The 22,071-nt window shown below is 47.9% G+C and overlaps 2 protein-coding genes and 1 long non-coding RNA gene across 7 annotated transcripts in view; 2 read left to right on the top strand and 1 right to left on the bottom strand.

The window, feature by feature from the left end:
- Nucleotides 1-4,122: 4,122 nt before the first annotated feature.
- On the top strand, nt 4,123-6,077 carry LOC125149994 (proteasome activator complex subunit 2-like). The gene is given in 3 exon segments (XM_047829244.1): nt 4,123-4,134; nt 5,288-5,715; nt 5,718-6,077. Coding segments are annotated over 2 exon segments (720 nt in total). The 5' UTR covers nt 4,123-4,134; nt 5,288-5,319; the 3' UTR covers nt 6,042-6,077.
- Nucleotides 6,078-6,308: 231 nt separating this feature from the next.
- Nucleotides 6,309-18,389, bottom strand: LOC125149996 (uncharacterized). The gene is made up of 5 exons (XR_007146140.1): nt 18,178-18,389; nt 10,758-10,906; nt 8,611-8,835; nt 8,224-8,293; nt 6,309-6,661 (listed from the first exon to the last, which is right to left on the bottom strand). It is a non-coding gene; the product is annotated as an uncharacterized LOC125149996 (long non-coding RNA).
- STXBP1 (syntaxin binding protein 1) overlaps nt 17,247-22,071 on the top strand; it is an 81,561-nt gene continuing 76,736 nt past the window's right edge. For all 5 annotated transcript variants that reach the window (XR_007146139.1, XM_047829234.1, XM_047829236.1 and 2 more), the window contains exon 1: nt 17,247-17,457. Coding sequence is in view for 4 of the 5 variants with exons in the window: in XM_047829234.1 (XP_047685190.1) it covers nt 17,421-17,457 (37 nt within the window). In the remaining variant the exon portion in view is untranslated. The remainder of the gene's footprint in view (nt 17,458-22,071) is intronic.

Here is a 22,071-nt window from a genome sequence, read left to right as displayed (position 1 = left end):
AAGTTTATTTATTTATTTATTTATTTATTGAGAGAGTGTGTGTGTGCGTGCACGCGCATATGAGTTGGGGAGGGGAAGAGAGAGAGGGAGAGAATCCCAAGCAGGCTTTGAACTCCATGCTGAGCCTGACTCAGGGCTTGATCTCACAACTGTGAGATGTGAGATCATGACTGACCTGAGCTATAGTCAAGAGTCAGACGCTAAACCAACCGAGCCACCCAGGCACCCCCTCCCAGAATTTATTTTTAAGTAATTTTTTTTAATGTTTATTTTTGAGAGAGAGAGAGAGAGAGAGAGAGAGCGGGGAAGGGGTGGGGAGGAGACACAGAATCTGAAGCAGGCTCCAGGCTCCGAGCTGTCAGCACAGGGCCTGATGCGGGGCTTGAACCCATGAACCACAAGATCATGACCTGAGCTGAAGTCGGACGCTTAACCGATGGAGCCACCCAAGCACCTCAAATTTTTTTAAGTAATTTCTACACCCAATGTGGGTCTGGACCTCACAATCTTGAGATCAATAGTCTCATGCTCCAGTGACTGTGCCAGCCAGGTGCCCCATGACTTTCACTTTTTTTTTGAGTCCAGGTCCATTGTCATGTAGGATATCCTACCATCTTAATTGGTCTGTTTCTTTAGGATTAGATTCAGGTTGAACATTTTGGGCCACAATACTACGCAGTTGATGTTGAATATTTTCCATCACATCATCTTAGGAGGCATTTATTTTTTTATTGTTTTTTTTTTAAAGTTTGTTCGTTGGAAAAAAAAAATTAAAAAAAAAAAAGTGAACGGGGCGCCTGGGTGGCGCAGTCGAATCGGTTAAGCGTTCGACTTCAGCCAGGTCACAATCTCGCGGTCCGTGAGTTCGAGCCCCGTGTCAGGCTCTGGGCTGATGGCTCGGAGCCTGGAGCCTGTTTCCGATTCTGTGTCTCCCTCTCTCTCTGCCCCTCCCCCGTTCATGCTCTGTCTCTCTCTGTCCCAAAAATAAATAAACGTTGAAAAAAAAAATTTAAAAAAATAATAAATAAATAAAGTTTGTTCTTTGGGGCACCTGGGTGGCTCAGTCAGTTAAGCGTCCGACTTCGGCTCAGGTCACGATCTCCCGGTCTGTGTGTTGGAGCTCCGCATCAGGCTCTGTGCTGACAGCTCAGAGCCTGGAGCCTGCTTCGGATTCTGTGTCTCCCTCTCTCTCTGACCCTCCCCTGTTCATGCTCTGTCTCTCTCTGTCTCAACAATAAATTTAAAAAAACATTTAAAAATTTTTTTTAAAGTTTGTTAAAAAAAATTTTTTTTTAAAAAGCGGGGGAGCCTGGGTGGCTCAGTCGGTTAAGTGTCCAACTTCAGCTCAGGTCATGATCTTGCGGTCCCTGAGTTCGAGCCCCACATTGGGCTCTGTGCTGACAGCTCAGAGCCTGGAGCCTGTTTCCGATTCTGTGTCTCCCTCTCTCTCTGATCCTCCCCCGTTCATGCTCTGTCTCTCTCTGTCTCAAAAATAAATAAACGTTAAAAAAAATTTATTTGTTTAGAGAGAGAGAGAGAGAGAATCCCAAGCAGGCTCTGCACTGTCATCAGGGAGCCCGACTTGGGGCTCGAACCCACGAACCGTTAGATCATGACCTAAGCTGAAACCAAGAGTCAGATACTTAACCAACTGAGCTAGGTGCCCGGGGATGCATTTAATATTAGTTTGTCTTCTTCTTCTTCTTCTTCTTCTTCTTCTTCTTCTCATTATTATTATTATATATTTTAAAGTTTATTTCTTTTGAGAGAAAGAGAGAGCACAGGGCATGCACAGAGAGAGCAGAAGAGGGGCAGAGAGAGAGAGAGAATCCCAAGCAAAGCAGGCTTTGCACTGTCAGTACAGAGCCCAAACACAGCTCGCTCTCACAAACCATGAGATCATGAGCTGAGCCGAAACCAAGAGTCAAACCAACTGAGCCACTCAGGCACCCCTATCATTATTATTTTTTTAAGATTTTATTTTTAAGTAATCTCTACACCCAATGTGGGACTCAAACTCACAACCCAGAGATCAAGAGTCATACGCTCTACTGACTGAGCCAGATAGAGGCCCCAGTTTGTCTTACCATTGACCCAGAGTGTTTTAGAATGCAATCTCTTTAGTTATCTTTCTAATCTCTTCCATGATTCTCAGTCTGTTAAAATTTTCAACTTCTTAGGTCAATTTTGATAGTTTATATTTTGCAAAAAAAATCATCTATTTCGTTTTGTTATTCCAGCGTATTACCATATTTAAAAACAATAACATCCACATCTGTGTTTGTATGGCCTTCCTCATTCCTAATGTTGTATATTTTTGCTGTATCTCTTTGCTTTCTTTCTTTGGACTTACCTTTAGTTAAGATTTTTCTCATTGTGGTGCTCCTGGGTAGCTCAGTCAGTTGAGTGTCAGAGTCTCGATTTCGGCTCTGGTCATGCATGATCCTAGGGTCGTGGGATCAAGCCCAGCATTGGGCTCCATGCTGAGTGTGGAGCCTACTTGAGATTTTCTTTATCTCTCTCCCTCTGCCCCTCTCCCAGGCTTGTGCACATGCTCTCTCTCTCTCTCTCTCTCTCTCTCAAAAAAATAATATATATGTATATATATATCATTTTATTTGTTTTTTCAAACCATTTTTTTTCTTTTCAAACAACTTTTATTTATTCTTTTAGTATTCCCCCCTCCATTTCATTCATGTCAGCTTTCATCTTATTTTTCCCTCTCCTTTTTACTGGTTTTTCTAATTTCTTAGGTTGAATCTTTAATTCACTGATTTCCAGTGTTTTATAAATAAAAGCATTTAAGACTATTTTTCACCTGAGTACAACCTTAACAGTGTCCCATGGGGTGTTAGTAGGGAGAATTCTTTTCCTTCTTGAGATATTTTAACAATAAAGGTGTGCTGTATTACCTGTGTAATGAAAAATGAAGACAAAAAGACACAAAAGCCAACCCCACCATTGTCCAATTATAGCATTGCAGGATTTCTCTGCTGCAGTCGGAGGGTGAACTGCAGGAATTAGGAACGGTGATGGGCACAGAAGTAGGAGAGGGTTTGGAGACAGGCACTCTCTCAGCATGATGAGGTTCAGAAGTTGGGTCACAGCAATAGCACTACTAGGAATTTAGCCAAGGGATACAGGAGTGCTGATGCATAGGGGCACTTGTACCCCAATGTTTATAGCAGCACTCTCAACAATTGCCAAATTGTGGAAAGAGCCTACATGTCCATCAACTGATGAATGGATAAAAAAGATGTGGTTTATACATACAATGGAATACTACGTGGCAATGAGAAAGAATGAAATCCGGCCATTTGCAGCAATGTGGAAGGAACTGGAAGGTGTTATGTTGAATGAAATAAATTAGTCAGAGAAGCACGGATATCATGTTTTCACTCATAGGTGGATCTTGAGAAACTTAACAGAAGACCATGCGGGAGGGGAAGGGGAAAAAATAGTTACAAACAGAGAGGGAGGGAGGCAAACCACAAGAGACTCTTAAATACAGAGAACAAACTGAGGGTGGATGGCCGTGGGGGAGAGGGGAAAATGGGTGATGGGCACTGAGGAGGGCACTTGTTGGGATGAGCACTGGATGTTGTATGTAAGCCAATTTGATAATAAATTACATTAAAAAAAAAAGAAGTTGGGTCAGCAGTAGGGGGGGGGACAGTGAAATATGGGTCTCATAGAAAAAGTGCAAATGGCAAGAGACTCATCTTCAGAGTAAAAGAGGTTTGTTTGTTTGTTTGTTTGTTTGTTTAAGCAATCAAAGAAAACACCAAGGTGGGGGGGAAGCAAGCCATAACCCATAATCCAGAAGGCAAAGCTCTGTCTCCTCCATGAGACGCCATCAGTAGAAAGGTTGGGGGTATGTGGGGCTATTTTTATACTTCCAGTGAATCCTGGCACAAAACTCCTTATAAATATGCTCAAACAGCTCTTGGGTGGTCGTGCTTTTGTCATGGAAGGCGGCAGACATTTTTTGGACCCAGGGTGGGATGTTGGAAACAGATGGCTTTGATTATTGGGAATCCATTCAACAAAATAATTGCTATTTTTATTTTGTATATTAAACATCTGCTCAAACAGCTCCTCTTGGATACAAGGCATGGATGTGATGTGTTTAAGGTCGGGGTGGGGGGGTTGCGTATCAACAGCTAGGGAAAGCGTCACAGCCTGGAAGGAAGAGAAAGAAGGAGTTGGGGGTCAAGAAGACCCCACACAGGGATGCCCCGAGGGTCTCAGCAATGAGCCCTGAGCTTGTGGACAATCAGACCCAGGAATCAAAGCCTGCCTCCCCTGCTTGCCCAATGACAGGCACCTGAGATACCGCCAGGGTGGGCAGCTGGTGAAGAAGGGAGGCAGCTCCCCAAGATGGACTCCCTTGTCTACCTGCTTCCTGACTCCGGGGAGAGAGCTGGAGACACCCAGCATGACTCAAGACAAGGAGCCAGGGCCCAGGCTATGCATAAATGGAAAGTGGGGAAACTGATGTCCAGAGGGAAAAAGTGACTGGCTAGAGTCACCCAACGGAGCAAGACCAGACTGTGAGTGCTGGACTCCTGAGTCCCCCAGAGGTGAGAGTCGTGCTGGGTCTGAACCAGGGTGGGGAGGACTCTGGGTCCTGACTCTCCCTGGAGTAAGGCTGCTGTCAGGGAGAGGGGTGAGTGGGGGAAAGCGGAGGTGGGAAGACAGCAGACAAAGAGAGGAGGGAGAGGGAGGAGGGGCGTGGAGAGGAGACAGGAAGCTGGAGGGGCCAGAAAGACAGCCTGTGTTTAATTGGGAGTTGGGAGGGGCGGGCAATCCTGCTTTTTTTAGGCTACTGAGAGATTTTCAGGGTCTGCTTGACAGGATACTGGTGAGGGGGGTGGCATGTGATGAGGATCCCAGGGCACCCCGTCATGAGCTGGAGTGGGAGTTAAGGTATTGCTAAATAACACTCTAGATTCTAATCTAGAGCAGCCATCCTCCCAGCCACACTCAGAGCTGGGCAGACCCAAGTTTTGCAGGTAGAACCTTGAGGCTTCGACAGTATGGGGGGCTCCCTTTAAACAATAAAACATTTGGGGTGCCTGGGTGGCTCAGTAGGTTGAGTGGCCAACTTCGGCTCAGGTTATGATCTCACAGTTCATGGGTTCGAGCCCCACGTCGGGCTTTGTGCCGACAGCACGGAGCCTGCTTTGGGTTCTCTGACTCCCTCTCTCTCTCTCTCTCTCTGCTCCTCCGCTGCTCACATTCTCTCTCTCTCAAAAATAAATGAACGTTAAAAAAAAGAAGAAAGGGGGAGACCGGAGATCTTGCAACTGGAGCAGCATGGCCAAGCCTTGTGGGGTGCGCCTGAGCGGGGAAGCCCGCAAACAGGTGGATATCTTCAGGCAAAATCTTTTTCAGGAGGCAGAGGAATTCCTCTACAGATTCTTGCCACAGAAAATCATATACCTGAATCAACTCTTGCAAGAGGACTCCCTCAGTGTGGCTGACCCGGCCTCTCTCCGGGCCCCACTAGACATCCCCATCCCAGACGCCCCACCCAAGGATGATGAGATGGAAACAGATAAGCAGGAGAAGAAAGAAGTCCCTAAGTGTGGCTTTCTCCCTGGAAATGAGAAGGTTCTCGCCCTACTTGCCCTGGTTAAGCCAGAAGTGTGGACTCTCAAAGAAAAAGGCATTCTGGTGATCACATGGATCCAGCACCTGACCCCCAAGATTGAGAGGATGGAAATGACTTTGGGGTGGCAATCCAGGAGAAGGTGCTGGAGAGGGTGAATGCAGTCAAGACTAAAGTGGAAGCCTTCCAAGCAACCATTTCCAAGTACTTCTCAGAACGCGGGGATGCTGTGGCCAAGGCCTCTAAGGAGACTCAGGTCATGGATTACCGGGCCCTGGTACCTGACCGAGATGAGGCAGCCTATGGGGAGCTCAGGGCCATGGTGCTGGACCTGAGGGCCTTCTATGCTGAGCTTTATCATATCATCTGCAGCAACCTAGAGAAAATTATCAACCCAAAGGGTGAAGAGAAGCCATCTGTGTACTGAGCCCAGGGCCAGAAGGGAAATAAATGATCTACACTTTGTGTGGAAAAAAAAGAAGAAGAAGAAGAAGAAGAAGAAGAAGAAGAAGAAGAAGAAGAAGAAGAAAGGAAGAAAGAGAAAACATTGGGGCACCTGGATGGCTCAGGTTATGATCTCACGATTTGTGGGTTCGAGCCCCATGTCAGGCTCCACACTAACAGTGCAGAGCCTGCTTGGGACTTTCTGTGTCCCTCTCTCTCTCTGTCCCTCCCCTGCTCGCTGTCCTCTCTGTCTCTCTCTGTCTCTCTCTCAAAATAAATAAATAAACTAAAGATAAAAAAGGTAGAGAAAACACAATTACAAAAAACAAAATTAGGCATGGGGCTTTGGAAGGGGCCTCTACCTCTGCTCAGCGCCTTCTCTGGTTTCTTCTCTCTCATCCTTTGTAAACCAAGGCCCACCACTCCCAGAGGGGGAGGTGGGAGCAGGTGATGTCAAGAGCATGGACTTGGAGGTCAGACAAACCTGGGCTGGAATTCTGGCTAAGCCGCTTCCTGCGTGAGCCAGGCAAGTCACTTCAGTCTTGAGACCTCAGTTTTCTCATCTGTAAAATGGGCAGGATAATATTTGCCTCCTCAGAACCACTGTCAAAATAAAATAAAAGAGAAACACGTAGAGCACTTGGCACAGTGCCTACCATGTCACAAGCACTTAATAAATGGCATGCCTGATATGGCGTAAGCATTTGGTTTATGATTATAATAATCACCCAAAATGATTCAGTTTCACTTCAACTGGCACTTCTTCTAGGAAGTCCTTTGTCAAAAATTGAAGTATAGCATACATCCAGCAAGTACATGATTCAGTGTACAGCCTGGTGAGCTTTTCCATAAAAATGCACCCAAGTTATCACCACCCAGATCAAGACACAGAGCATTAGGGCACCTGGCTGGCTCAGTCAGGGGAACGTGTGACTCTTGATCTTGGGGTTGTGAGTTCAAGCCGCGCATGTGGAATGGAGTTTACTTAAAATTAAAAATTAAAAAAAAGGGGCGCCTGGGTGGTTCAGTTGGTTGGGCATCCGACTTCAGTTCAGGTCATGATCTCACAATCCGTGAGTTCGAGCCCCGCATCGGGCTCTGTGCTGACAGCTCAGAGCCTGATGCCTGCTTCGGATTCTGTGTCTCCCTCTCTCTCTGCCCCTCCCCTGCTCATGCTCTGTCCCTCTCTGTCTGAAAAATAAGTAAAAACATTAAAAAAAAATTTTTAAAAAGACAGAGCCTCAGGAGTCCCCTCATCTCTCTTCCCAGGGAGTATCCTTGCCTTCCATCCCCATGAGAAAGTCATTAACCTGAGCTCTACCATCATAGATTAGACTCTTCTTGAAGCTTTATATGCATGGACTCATAGCGTATCCTTCTGTGTCTGGCTCAAAGAAGTTCTGAACTATGTGGTTAAGAGTTCAGGCTTCAGGCTCAGTCACGCCTGGTTCAAATCCTGGTTCAGCCAAGCCTTTGCTATGTGCCTCAGGCTGTGCTGTGTCTCAGTGTCTGCATCCGTGAAATGCGCGTAAATCATCATACCTACCTGATAGAATTTTGAGGGAGATTAAATGAGATATTGTGCTTGAAGCATTTGGCAACCAAGGGTGCCCGAGAAGTGGCAGGGGCTGTTTTTATTCATCTCAGTTATGCTCAGCCCCTCCCGTGTCCGTCCCCAGGAGAGTCCCAGAGACTCCATGGCTGGCTCTGACCTGAACTATTGCCCTAGTCTCCCTGGGTGCCTTCAACTCCGACCCAGCCTGCTCTGAGCTGCTAAGTGGGCCGGGCCAACACGGCCACAGGTGGGTCACTGGGCGCCCCCACTTTCCCACGTGAACTCCAGCTCAGCCTTGAAGTCTCAACTTTGCCTTTCCCAGGAATCCTTTCCAAATCCCTGGCTGGACCGGGTGCCCCTCTGCAGGCCTCCCTGGCTCCCCGTTCCTGCCCTGGCAGAGTACTCGGCCCTGCATTTGGTCACCCCGGAGTGCTCAGCCCCTGGCAGAGTGCCCAGCACACCACAGGCACCTGATGCATATTTCTTAAATGTTAAATGGATAAATAAATAAATAAATAAATGTCTCTCCCATATTTGAAAACCTTCCATGGGTCTCATGGAGACAGAAATGAAGTCCAAACCACAGAGTACTGTATTCTGTGCTGCTCACCACATGGCATGGTTTGGATCCTTTCTCTGGTTGGCTGTGAGAGCTCGGACGAACGGCTTGGTTTCCTCATCTGTAAAATGAGGATAATAATAGTAAATAACTCACAGGTGACCATTAGGGTTCAATGAATTGATAAATGTGGAGAGCTTGGAAAAGTGATTGACATATAGTATGTCCCACATATGCTAGTTGTCCTCATCCTCTTATTCCCCCTCCTGTTCCCCCTCCTCCCCCTCCTCCCCCTCCTCCCTCCCCCACCTCCTCAACACTATTCTGCTGGGGGGAGGGGTAGCCACCTGGCTATGCAGGGTGAGGGAGGGGACCTGGTGGCAGGACTGCTCCTTTTCTTTACCAGTCCTCATTTTCAGCCCCGTCCCTCACTCCTACCTTTGGAAGGACGTGGTACCAATGAATCCTGAGCCGTTCCAAGGTCCTGTGGTTGAGTCCGCTGGTCTCTTTTTGAAGATTCATGTTTCCACTTCCTCTTTTCTCCGCAGTCATGAATTACGTGCTGTTCATCTTCCAGACTTCTGTCGCTCATCTCCCATTCCCTCCTTTTTCTGTTCTTTGTGTCCTTGTGGATTTTAACTTCTTATAATTCCCCTGCTATTTCTTTAGCGGGGTTTCAGGAGGAAAAGGATTCCACATTATATAACCGGATCTATTTTTCTATAAACAAACAAAATTCTGAAACAAAACGTTAACTGTTCTTTATTCTTGGGGAAGGGGCACATGGGAATTTGCTTTATTACTTTTCTGTGTTTTTAAAATGTTTTGTTTAAAAAAAGAGAGGTTCCGGGCACCTGGATGGTTTAGTCGGTTAAGCATCCGACGCGATTTCGGCTCAGGTCGTGATCTCATGGTTTGTGAGTTTGAGCCCCGAGTCAGGCTGAAGCCTGCTTGGCATTGTCTCTCTCCTGTCTCTCTGTCCCTACCCTGCAAGCTCTCTCTATCTCTCAAAATAAATAAATAAACTTAAAAAAAAATTGTTTAAAGAGAGGCTCTCCTCTATTCAAAAAAGTGCCTTTGATCCTGATCTGTGGTTCTAGCTGTTCTTTTTTTTTTTTTCATCTTTCTTTTTTTTTTTTTTTTTTTCATCTTTCTTCCAGAAGAATAAGTCCATACCTTTTTGCAGGCTTGGAATTAGTCCTCAACTTTTTGCACAGTGACAAACATCCCAGGTCACCAGTGACTTTTCAACTGCCACAACCACTACAGTTTTCCTTTTTTTAATATTATTTTTTTTTAATTTTTTTTTCAACGTTTATTTATTTTTGGGACAGAGAGAGACAGAGCATGAACGGGGGAGGGGCAGAGAGAGAGGGAGACACAGAATCGGAAACAGGCTCCAGGCTCTGAGCCATCAGCCCAGAGCCTGATGCGGGGCTCGAACTCACGGACCTCGAGATCGTGACCTGGCTGAAGTCGGACGCTTAACCGACTGCGCCACCCAGGCGCCCCTTTTTTTTTTTTTATTTTTGAGAGAGAGAGAGACAGACAGACAGCACAAGCAGGGGAGAGGCAGAGAGAGGGAGACACAGAATTTGAAGCAGACTCCAGTCTCTGAGTTGTCCGCGCAGAGCCCAATGCGTGGCTTGAACCCAGGAACTGTGAGATCATGACCTGAGCCCAAGTCGGATACTTAACAGAATGAGCCACCCAGGCACCCCTCCTTTTTTTTTTTAAGTTTACTTATTTTGAGAGGGTGAGAGACAGAGAGTGAGCTCTTGAGTGTATGTGCGCATGTGACTGTTCGTGAGCAGGAGAGAGGCAGAGAGAAAGGGAGAGAGAGACTCTCAAGCAGGCTCTGTGCTGTCATCTCAGAGCCTGACACGGGGCTTGATCCCACGAACCGTGAGATCATAACCTGAACCCAAACCAAGAGTTGTATATTTAACCAATTGAGCCACCCAGGTGCCCTGGAAGTTTTTCATTTTTACTGGAGCTTTGCAGCATGATGTGGTGTTGGGTCTCCTGGCTTTGTGCACTCCTGGCTCACCCATACTTCTCTGGTCTTTTCCCTTCCGCCTCCTTCGGTGTCTGCTCCTTTTGCTCGGTCCCTACCCCCTTTTTTGTAGAGTCAGGGGAGGTGCAGAAGAGAGGGAGAGAAAGAAAAGATAATCCTTATTTTTTATTATTTTTTAATGTTTATTTATTTTTGAGAGACAGAGCATGAGTGGGGGAGGGCAGAGAGATCGGGAAACAGAATCCGAAGCGGGCTCCAGACTGAGCTGTCAGCACAGAGCTGGAGGCGGGGCTTGAACTCACAGACGCCGAGATCATGACCTGAGCTGAAGTCGGACGCTTAACCGACTGAGCCACCCAGGCGCCCCTATTTTAAAATAATTCTTAGGGGGTGCCTGGGTAGCTCAGATGGTTAAGTGTCTGATTCCTGATTTCCACTCAGGTTATGATCACACAATTCGTGAGCCCCGTGTGTGGCTCTGCCCCTGCCTGGGATTCTCTCTCTCAAAATAAACAAACGTAAAAAAGTAATAAAAATAAATAATTCTTAAGTAACCACCATTACTCACTAATGGTATCTGTGCATCTTCTCAGACCTTGCAATCACATGGGACATCGGACATCAACTCTCATTTCCTGTTCCACCTTGATTTACAGGAGTTATTTGCTTCTTGTCACATCAATTGATGAAAACCCACATTTACAAAGATACAATGTCCTAGAAAAGAATGTAGTAAAGTTTAATGCTGAAATTGTTAACTATTTCCAGCTACTAGTTTTCACAGGGTCCAACAGATGACATTGTTTCTCTCCAGAATTTAAAATATTTTACTATGCTCCTGTTAATTTGCTGTGGCACCCCGGGGTGCCTGAGCACACAGTTTGGGAACCACGGGTCTATGCTCTTTTCTTTGATTGGATTCGATCTTTCCCTCCTCGGCTTCTGGACTCAGCTCAAAGGCTACTTCTTCCACGAATCTTTCTGGCCAAACTGGCCAGAAGCAAAACACACCTAAACAAAACTATTTCCCCAGTTGGAATGAAAATTCCTTCCTCTGGGATCTTACGACAATTTAACGTAAAGCGTAAAGTGTAAAAGATACCAATTGTTCTCTGATATCCACAATGTAAAAAATGCCACATTTCTTTATTTTTCTAAATCAGAATAAACCCAGCTTTAAGCCCCCACTGGCTGAGGTCACTGGGACTTCTCGTATCTGGCATTTGGGAGTAGCTCTTTCCTTGTTCCTACGGTTTTCACAGTCCAGGCAAGTCTGAACTGCCCCTATCAGCTGTCCATGGAGGCTTCCTCTGAAGGGTTCACCAGTTCATTCAAAAGTGGCTGGCCCTAATCTCTGCCGCAGAGCCAGGCTGAGCAGAGGGACTCTTTCTTGACCGTCAAGACTGCGTGGGAAGCATTCACACCACCGCTGCCCCTGTCCAGAGCCCTGCCCCCAATGGGACTCTATGTGAGCAGGGTAAAATCCAGTGCCTCTCTGGGAACCTATTGCATGGCAGAACCCAACCTTTCCCCTTTGGGAAGAGGTATTAGTCCCTCAGAGTTTGGATGCAGGTGGCTTGGGGGCCGGATGTGTCCCTCCGATGTTTGGCCAATGTGGTGTTATTAAAAAAATAATCTTTCTTATTTATTTATTAAAAAATTTTTAATGTTTATTATTTTTGAAAAAGGGCGAGACAGAGGGCAAGCAGGGGAAGAGGGGCGGAGAGAGACGGAGACACAGAATCGGAAGCAAGGCTCCAGGCTCTGAGCTGTCAGCACAGAGCCCAACGCAGGGCTGGAACTCACAGACCATGAGATCATGACCTGAGCTGAAGTCAGCTGCTTAATCGACTGAGCCACCCAGGTGCCCCTAATCTTTTTTTTTTTTAATTTATTTTTATTCTGAGAGAGAGAGAGAGAGAGAGAGAGAGAAAACATGAGTGGGGGGCGGGGAGCAAACAGAGAAAATCCCAAGCAGGCTCCATGCTATCAGCACAGAGCCTGATGTAGGGCTTGAACTCACCAACCATGAGATCGTGACCTGATCAAAAATCAAGAGTTGCATGACCAAACCAATGTGCCACCTAGGCACCCCTAAAGATTATTTTTTAGTCCACTGTGATACTTAACCATTGGGAGATGTCACAATTCCTACAGTCAAGATTCTAGGTCGCCGCATGGAAACTATTGATTGGAGCTGAGTAAGGACTCCCCTCTGGGCAAGGTATGTGGTCTGCAGTTGTCTTATCTGTGGTGTCCTCACCTCTGCATGGCCTCTACAGTCCTTTGAATTTGAGACCCTGGCCTAGACTTTGAAAAGAAAGCCCTTTTGATATTATTTTCTGACCTCAAATACAAAAATCTGTTAACTCACTCTTGGGGGCAAGGATCTACCAAACTCAAGAACTCCAAGCCCAGCGGCTCTTTGTAGGTGCTGGGACAGTGGGTGGCTGCAATGGAGACAATTACTTTTTCATTCTCTGCCAATGAATCCACAGCAGCAAAAGAGGCAAGACACAGACTCATGTTATGTCACTTTTAAGGATATTAATAGCTAACATGCACTGGGTCCTGACTAGGTTCCCAGTCCTAGGTAAAAAATCTTGTAAATATTATTTTGTTTAATTCTTTAGAAACTGCTTTTTTTTTTTTACATTTTTAAAAATGTTTTTATTTATTTTTGAGACAGAGAGAGACAGAGCATGAGCAGGGGAGGGGCAGAGAGAGAGGGAGACACAGAATCTGAGACAGGCTCCAGGCTCCGAGCTGTCTGCACAGAGCCCCACGACAGGCTCGACCACAGAATGTGAGATCATGACCTGAGCTGAAGTCGGATGCTTAACCGACTGAGCCACCCAGGTGCCCCTATAAACTGCTTCTAAAAGAATGTAGCAGAAACCACAGGGTGCCTGGGTGGCTCACTGGGTTAAGCATGGGACTTCAGCTCAGGTCATGATCTCAGAATCCTTGAGTTCGAGCCCCTTGTCAGGCTCTGTGTCGACAGCTCAGAACCTGGAGTCTGCTTCAGATTCTGTTGTCTCCCCCTTTCTCTGCCCCTCCCCTGCTCACACCCTTGTCTCTCTCAGAAACAAAATAAAAACATTAAAAAAAATTTTTTTTTAATAAATAAAATAATGTAGGGGAATCTAAATGCCCAGTGTTCATGAGAACGGGTGGGGGTTAACATGGAAAAATGCAACTGATGATGCAGCTTAAAAAAAGGGAGGTAGGTGCAAGCTCGGAGACCATCGGAGAAGAGGCCTGGACCTGGACCCAGGGCTCTCCAACAGGCCCTGGGTATGCGGGGGACCCAAGCCACTGGATCCACAGTATAACCAGGTTTCGTGGCAGCAACTGTACCCCATTTCTTCCGTCTCAACTTGGTCTGCCCCATTGCCTATTCTGGCTCGTCTGTCCCTCTCTCCCCTCCTTTGGTCACTCCACGCTGTTCCCCGTCCTTATCCCAAACCTCCAGCGCTCCACTCTGCATCCATCCCCCCACCTGCTTATCTCCTGTTGGTGCAGTGGCCAAGCCACAAACAGGCTCTCTGCCGTCACATGACCCGTGCGTAAATCACAGGACTCTGCCTACCCCCAGCGGCTGGTCCGCACCAGGGCTCTGCAGAGCCTGCAAGCCGCGCATGCGCAGCTGCAAGCGCACCTGCCGGGCAGCGGACCATCCCGGCGCTTCCTGCGGCCGCAGCCCCGCCCCGCGCTCAGGCTGGGCTGGCTGCTTACGTATTCCCTAGAGATCCAAGTTCCGTTTGTTGCTACTCTTCCGGCAAACAGTCTACACAGCCAACCCTTCTCCTTAGGTCATGACACTGGGACCGCGACTGGGTGTTGGACGTTCTTCCCTGGGCATCAGGAAGTCAGAGCACGAGTCCCGGGTCTGCGCTTAGAGCCACGTGACCTTGGGCAAGTGACTTGACCTCCCTATGCACGAGGAAAATTAAATAATGAGAGCACTGACCTCATGGGGCTATAGTGAAAATTCATGAGAGCCCTTTGCGTGGTGCCTGGGATGTATCAAATGTATACGCAAATAAGGAATACAGAGCAAAGGGGGATTTTACCTTAGCGTGTAGGTCATCTTGCTGGCCTCTCTGAGGCCAAGAAGTTTTCCTGTCTTTGTTTCACAGACTTGGAAAGCAAGGCTCAGAGATGTCAAAGAGGTCTCATGCCAGGTCTTGGATTCCACATCCAGGAAGATTCCAATCTACCACCCCGAGGTTGGGTTCCTGGGTGAGTTCACAGACTGTCACCCCACCTGCTTTTTCAACCATCCTATTTAGAATAACATCCGTACTCCGACTTCAGCCAGGTCACGATCTCGCGGTCCGTGAGTTCGAGCCCCGCGTCGGGCTCTGGGCTGATGGCTCAGAGCCTGGAGCCTGTCTCCGATTCTGTGTCTCCCTCTCTCTCTGCCCCTCCCCCGTTCATGCTCTGTCTCTCTCTGTCCCAAAAATAAATAAACGTTGAAAAAAAAAATTTAGAATAACATCCGTTCTGATTTTTGCCATCCCTAGTGAACATCTCAGGTACACATCTACAGGAAAAGATTTCTTTTTTTGTCCTTCCTTCTGCAGAAAATAACATGCTGCTATATATATATATTTTTTGCCTGTGACCTCTGAGGAAGTCCCCACACAGATTCCAGGCTACCAAAATGTCCTGGAGCCCTGCAGTGAGGCCTACTCCTGGGGGTTTTCCTCTCTATCCTGCCCGTCAGACTCTCCTCCAGTCACACAGGTCCCCTCTCCGATCCTGGAAAAGCCACACTCTTTTCTGGCACTTGGTTTTTGCATTTTCTGGGACACTCTCCCAGCACTCTCTTGCTCCCTGTTACTCATGTAAGGAGGCCTGCCCTGACTGTACCACACCAGGTCCACTGAGTCAGGTGCTCTGTCACTCATTCTCACAGCCCCTGTCCTGCTTCAGCACCTATTAGGACAGTGACTCAATGCTGTGTCTGACTTCTTGATTCCTGTCTTGTTTCCTCAGCTAGAATACTGGCTCCTTGAGGGCAGTCTCTGCTGGCTAAGGGGTGGGGGTGGGGGTGGGGGTGCATGCAGCATTAAAGTGCATCCTCGGCTCCCTCACAGTTACAAATTATCTCCTCCTCTGAATGCACCCTGAGACTATTAATACCTTGGGTAAAAGGCAGAGCCTAGACTGGAAAATGATAGGCATGTGAAAGTTCTGTTGGGGTAGATTGGGGTGGGAATGAGAGGGTGGTCACATCTTCCTGCCCTGGGGCTGATAGCAGAACTCGAAGTGTGGCCTGTTGTCCTGGCTCTGCCATTGTTCATTGTGCGGGACCTCTGCAAAGTCCTCCTTTGGCCTCAGCTTCTTTAGCTGTTGCTCAGTATAAAATAATGATTCAGAATTGAGATTCTGGAATTGGGTCTTTGTCGCTTACTAGCAAAGCACTTATCTGAATCTCAGTATCTTCATCTGTAAATATTATTACCTTTTTTTTTTTTAAGTTTATTTATTTTGGGTGGGGGGGAGGGGGAGAGGGAGAGAGACAATCTTGAGCAGGCTCCACACTGGCAGCGAGGAGCCGGCTGCCGGGCTTGAACTCAACAACTGTGAGATCATGACCTGAGCTGAAATCAAGAGTCAGTCACTTAACCAACTGAGCCACCCGGGCCCCCTATTTTTAATAATATTAAGAGGACTTAGCTCACAGAGTTGTTCCAAAATTTTAATGAGTATTCACTGATTTTATGAACATTAGCTCTTCTGTCCTTTTTGGTTTTTAATTGGCTCAACTCATTCGCTTTTCTTTGAGGTCAGAGGTGAGTCCTGTGCCACATTTGAAAAGTAACCTCCCTCATCAACAAAGAAAGTCCACCCAAAACTGACCTGGGATCACTTTGGTAACATGGACTCCTGTAAGGAGATGCTGAGACCTGAGATGTCCTGCAGCATGTTCCTATCAGATTTGGCACTTAGAAATTTCTAGTCTTTGCAGGGTGCCTGGCTGGCTTAGTCCATAGAGCATGCGACTCTTGATCTCAGGGTTGTGAGTTGGAGCCCCACACTGGGTGTGGACATTATTTAAAAATGAAGTCTTATGGGGCGCCTGGGTGGCTCAGTTGGTTAAGCATCGACTTCGGCTCAGGTCATGATCTCAGGGTCTGTGCCGACAGCTCAGAGCCTGGAGCCTGCTTGGGATTCTGTGTCTCCCTCTCTCTCTGCCCCTCACCCACTCTCTCTCTCTCTCTCTCTCTCTCTCTCACTCACAAAATAAATAAACATTAAAAAGTGAAGTCTTATTAAAAAAAAAAAAAAAAGCATTTTCTAGCCTTTGAGTGCCCAGAGACTTGGATAGGTGTCTGTATTGTACATGGCTGCAGTTCCAATGCCCAGAATAGTAGCTTGTATGTAGTAGTGGTGGGAGACCAGTAAATATTTGTCAGTGACTATTACACAGCCTGAGAGCAACTCTAGTGCTCAATTCTCGTAGCCTCAGTTTTTTTTTTTTTTTTCCATCTGAGAATGGAGATTAAAAACAATGCTTAATTACTGGGGATTTGATGAGATGATGCAGTCAGACGCTCAGCATGGAGCCTGACACACAAGAGCTCAGTGAATGGTGGCTATGTGGATATAGGTACCGGGAGAAAGATAACGTCGATAAACCTCCAGTTATGTTGTGGTTAGGGGGCTCTGAGTTCCTAATGTGGGCAAGGGGGGGAATGGAGGGTTCCCAGAAAGAGGAAAGACAGGACGTAACGCGGTTTCAGGACGACGGAGCTCGTCAGTAGCCCGTGGCCAGGTGCGGAGGCGGCGGCGGAGACTTTAGGACCCTGCGCCCTGGGAGCGCGCGACTGGCCGGGTGCGCGCGGCGCGTGAGGTGAGGGGGAGGGCGCGGCTTTCGCGCCAGCCAGGAACCGCCTCGCGCCCAGCCGCATCTCGGCGGGCGGGGCCGAGCCCCCGGGCCGCAGTGCGATTGGCGGAGGCGCGCGGGTGACGGGGACGGCTGGCACGAGGCCCCGCCCCCGGCCGGCCCCGCCCGCGCGCGCGCGCGCGCGCGCGCCGGCAGGTCGGCAGCCTCGCTCTGGTTCGCGTCGCGCCTCCGCGCCGAGTCCGCGCTTCAGTCGAGCCCGAGCGAGGCTGCGGAGCGGAGGGCTGCGGCCAGCAGAGCGCGCTGACCTGGGGAGGCGCCGTGTCCGCGGGCGTCGCTTGAGGAGACTCGGTGCCCGAAGAGTCGCGCGGCACGATGGCCCCCATTGGCCTCAAAGCCGTGGTCGGAGAGAGTAAGTGGAGTCGGGGTCCTCCCGCAGGCGAGGGCTGCGGCTGCCCGGCAGGAGCGGGGCGCCGTACCTGCCGCGGCGCCTGGCCTCCACGCCGGCGGCTCGCCCCGCCCGACCGGGGGCTCCGGGCTGGGAGGGTCCCGTTATTTCGGCGCCGCCCTCCTCGCAGGGAAGTCCCTCCTGGCCTCCAGCGGCCCGCGCCCGCTTCCCTGCTTCCCCCGCTCTCCGCTTCCCGCATTCCTCCCCCTGCATCCCACCCCTCCCCTGTTCACCCCATCCTCTTTCACCCATCCCTCCTCTTCATCCCCACTCCTCTCTTCCCTCTTTACTCGCATCCCCCTTCACCCCATCGCTCCCTCCTCGCCCCCATTTCTCTTTCACCCCATCCCCCTTCACGCCATTCCTTCTTCCTCCCCCTTCACCCCGAGCACCCCATCCCTCCCCTTCGCCTCGCCTGTATCCCCTGCAGCCCATCACCCTCCCCTTCCTCACCCATCACCCTCCCCTGCACCCCCGTTCTTCACTCCCACCACCTCCCCCCCTTCCCTTCTCCCCTTCCTTCTTTATTCCCCGAGCTCCCTGATTCCATTCCGTTTTCTGCCTCCAGTCCCTCCCTCTTTCCCACTCTGCTGGGTGAATCGTGACGGGCGAGATCGCGGCCCGCGCCGCCACCCCCACCCCCTCCGGGAGCCCGGGCCGCGGTCCCCGGCTGCGGAGACCCACCTGGGAGCCGCTGGGCGCGCACCGGCTCCGACGCGCCGCTCGCCCAGCCTGGGCCGCCGCTGGCCGCTGGGGAGGAGCTGCCTGTTTTTCCAAAGGCTTGGCTCTGCAGGGCTGAGGCCGCCTCTCTCCTCCTCCCGTTCCGGGGTCGTGGCTGCAAGGGCGGGGTCTTATCTGGGTCCCGAACCCTCTTAAATCACTCGGGAGAGGCGGAAAGCTTTGGCGTGCGGCGGGAGGAGCGGCCCTGCCCTGCCCAGCACCGCAGTCTGCAGTCTCCCTGTTGGCAGGACTCAGCCCTGGCTTGGCTGGACGTTTCGGGCAGTCCAAACCACGGTTGCAGGGAAATGGTTGTTGATGGGTTTGGATGAAAGGCTCAGCGTAAATGGATTTTTAAAAATGGATGTTGGTGAGTGTCGGCTGCAGCGGAGTGAGGGCTGGTGGTGATAATATTTGGAAACGGCGTCCTCGGCGCTAAGTAAGATTGATGATTGGTGTAGGCAGATAGTGCCTCTTCAATATTTTGGCCCTGTCTTTAATAAAAAACGTGTAGGGATTTCCGTGACTTTCGGTACCTCTTTCGGATTTAGAAAATTAAAGCTGGACTTTTCCCTGCACGAGAGGATAAAAAAGGAAATAGAATAAAAGTGGAAGTTACAGTTTCCTTTCCAGTGATTCTATTATTATAGGGCTCTCCCGTCCAACATTTAAGGCCGGGTAGCGTTCCTTCTGAACATCATAACTGTTCTTCTTCCCCATGTTTTCTGTTGGTATATAGGAAATATTCTCACTTGTTTTACACCCTTACCTCACCTATAGCATCAGAAGAAAATTGTCATAAAAACTGAACCCCAAATGAGCACTTTTTAAAAAGTGCCCACAATAACACCTGCCTTCCTCATGCATAAAGTTTCTGAATCATATACATTTCTATTTCCTTAGGAGAATCAAGGCATTTAGGGCTGGAAGAGGACCCATGAGGGATCCTCTAATGTCATTTTACCTGTGGGAAAGAAATGGAGGCTCATAGCAGTTAAATGACTTGCCAAAATCAGTGTTAATTAATTTTTTAAAACCTCATGTCCATTTACTTGCAACGTTTGTAAAAAATAACTACCTTTGTTACTCTATACATACAGTTTCCTTCCAGAAGCCATTTTAAAGGGTTTTGAAATACAGAATGTTGCGTTACATGTTACATTCTTTCAAATGTTGGATTTGAATATTGTGCCTTTGAGACAAAAACCCTAAGTGTTATAGAAGCAAGTTTTTGCATCTTTTTGCCAGGACCTTTGTTCATGCAGGTAGCTCCTTAGTAGCCGTTCCCTTTTTTAGAAGCAGCATAAAGGCTAAAAAAAAAAAAAAAAAAAAAAATCATGAATGCAATATGGCCAAAATGTCTTAAAATTGTTTTTAATGTTTATTAAATTTTGATAGAAAGACAGAAAGCGAGCAGGGGAGGGAGAGAGAGGGAGACACAGAATCAGAAGTAGGCGCCAGGCTCCAAGCTGTCGGCACAGAACCCGACTCAGGGCTCGAACTCACGGACCGTGAGATCATGACCTGAGCCAAAGTCAGACGTCTGCTCAACCAACTGAGCCACCCAGGCACCCCAATATGGCCAAAATTTCTTTACTGAAGTAAAGCAAAGCCACTGCTTATGAAAATCAAATCAGTTTTATATAAAATTGGTGAATGTGTGAGCAGCATCTGTTCTTTCTCTTTTTTCTTTAAAAAAATTTTTTTAAAAATGTTTATTTTTGAGAGAGAGTGTGAACCGGGGAGGGGAAGAGAGAGAGGGAGACACCAAATCTGAAGCAAGCTGTCAGCACAGAGCCTGATGTGGGGATCAAACCCACGAACTGTGAAATCATGACCTGAGCTGAAGTCGGACACTTCACTGACTGAGTCACCCAGGCGCCCCAGCACAATTGAGCTGTGTATAAATTTTGGGAAAAAATATAATTGCAATTCTTTGTAAATGACACAGGTTAATTCTGGCTCCCCATTTTGAATGAGGTTTTTAGTGTTTCCTTCTCTAAAAATAAAATAAAATAAAGATTTTTTTAAACCAACATGTCCCCTACACAGCCTGGTCTTCCCAATTTAAATTATTAACACCTGATACTGTTGATGATCATATTTCCTCATTTTATTTTCTTGTAGCATTTAAAATGAATTGAAAGATCTGGTTCAGTTTTTTGTTTTGTTCGTGTGGGGGTTTTTGCATTTCTTTGATTGTTTCATCCACTCGAATGTGACTTCCAGGAGAGCAGGGTCTTTATCTTACATGTTCACCACTGTACTCCATGCCAAGAGCAGTGGCTGACTCACAATCAGCCATCAGTAAATGTTTATTAAATGAATGAGTGAAGGATATACAGTGGACAGCAAGATAAATGTAGTTTTTGGCTTCTTGTCACATTTTTTTTTAATGTGTATTTTTGAGAGAGAGAGAGAGAGAGAGAGAGAGGGAGAGGGAGAGAGGGAGAGAGACCGAGTGCTAGTGGGGAAGGGGCAGAAAGAGAGGGAAACACAGAATCAGAAGCAGGCTCCAGGCCCCGAGCTGTCAGCACAGAGCCCGACGCGGGGCTTGAACTCAACATCCATGAGATCATGACCTGAGCCGAAGTGGGAAGCTTAACCGACTGAGCCATCCAGGCGACCCATTCTTGTCGCATCTTTTTGAGTTAAGTTTTAGAGCGGCAGTAGGTACAGGCACAACAGAAGTAGAGGAGGTAGGTCAACTTTAAGCTGTTCATTCAGCAGTGTTTGTTCACAGCCTGCTAGAACCATGGGAGACTAAAATATGGGACACTCATATTGTTGTGATGGACATAGACAATGCTGAGGAGCTTTCTCTGCTAACCCCAAGTTTTCCCTGTCACCCCCTATCACTTCCCCCACACAGGATATACTCAGTGTATTATACTTCTCTGTTGTTAGCCTTGCCCAGCTAGACCAGAAGTTCTTGGAGGGTAGAGTAAAACCTGGTCTTACTCTTTTGTTTTTAAGTTTATTTAGTTTGAGCGAGAGTGTGTGTGTGAGTGGGGGAGGGGCAGAGAGAGGCGGGAAGAGAGAGAAGCCCAAGCAGCCTTGGTGCTACCAGCACAGAGCCCCACGCCTGGGGCTCCATCCCATGAACTGTGAGCTCATGACCTGAGCCTAGATCAAGAGTCTGACACTCAATCAACTGAGCCACCCCAGGCACTCCGAACCTGGTTGTTCTTATGTCTATCGTTAGTGTAGGAATGAATTAGTGCTTGGTACTCAATAGATGTTGAATGAATAACTTAATCTTTATATGTAGCAATTTACAGACTGGGCTCTTGGAATTAGACTACCTGGGATAAAATTCTGGTTCACCACTTATTAGCCATGTGACTTTGGCAAATAATTGAACGTTTTTGTGCCTCAATTTTTTAAAATATAAAGTGAGTAACAATAGCACTTACCTTTGTGGGGTTCTATGAGTGTTCAATGAACTAGTGCAGGTATAGCACTTAGCACAGTTCTTGGCATCCAGTAACTTCAATAAATATTCTCATCATGAAAAGATCCACAAAGTGGGTCAGTAAGTATTAGAGGATTATGAGAAGAGATTGACTAGCTCTGTCCTGTGGAGCCACAGTTTTGGGGGAGAAAGCAGAGTCTTAGATAAATTTCTTTTTTTTTTTTTTATGTTTATTTTTGAGAGAGAAAGAGAGAGAAGAGAGAGAATGCGCGCGCGCATGGGGGAGGGGCAGAGAGAGCGAGGGAGACGCAGAATCCAAAGCAGGCTCCAGGCTCTGAGCTGTCAGCACAGAGCCCCACACGGGGCTCAAACTCATGAACTACGAGATCCTGACCTGAGCTGAAATCAAGAGTCAGATACTTAACTGAATGAGCCACCCAGGCGCC

This window comes from Prionailurus viverrinus, chromosome D4 (assembly GCF_022837055.1).
Source record: "Prionailurus viverrinus isolate Anna chromosome D4, UM_Priviv_1.0, whole genome shotgun sequence".
Classification (NCBI taxonomy): Eukaryota; Metazoa; Chordata; class Mammalia; order Carnivora; family Felidae; genus Prionailurus; species Prionailurus viverrinus.
This window is presented reverse-complemented; position numbering and strand designations above follow the sequence as displayed.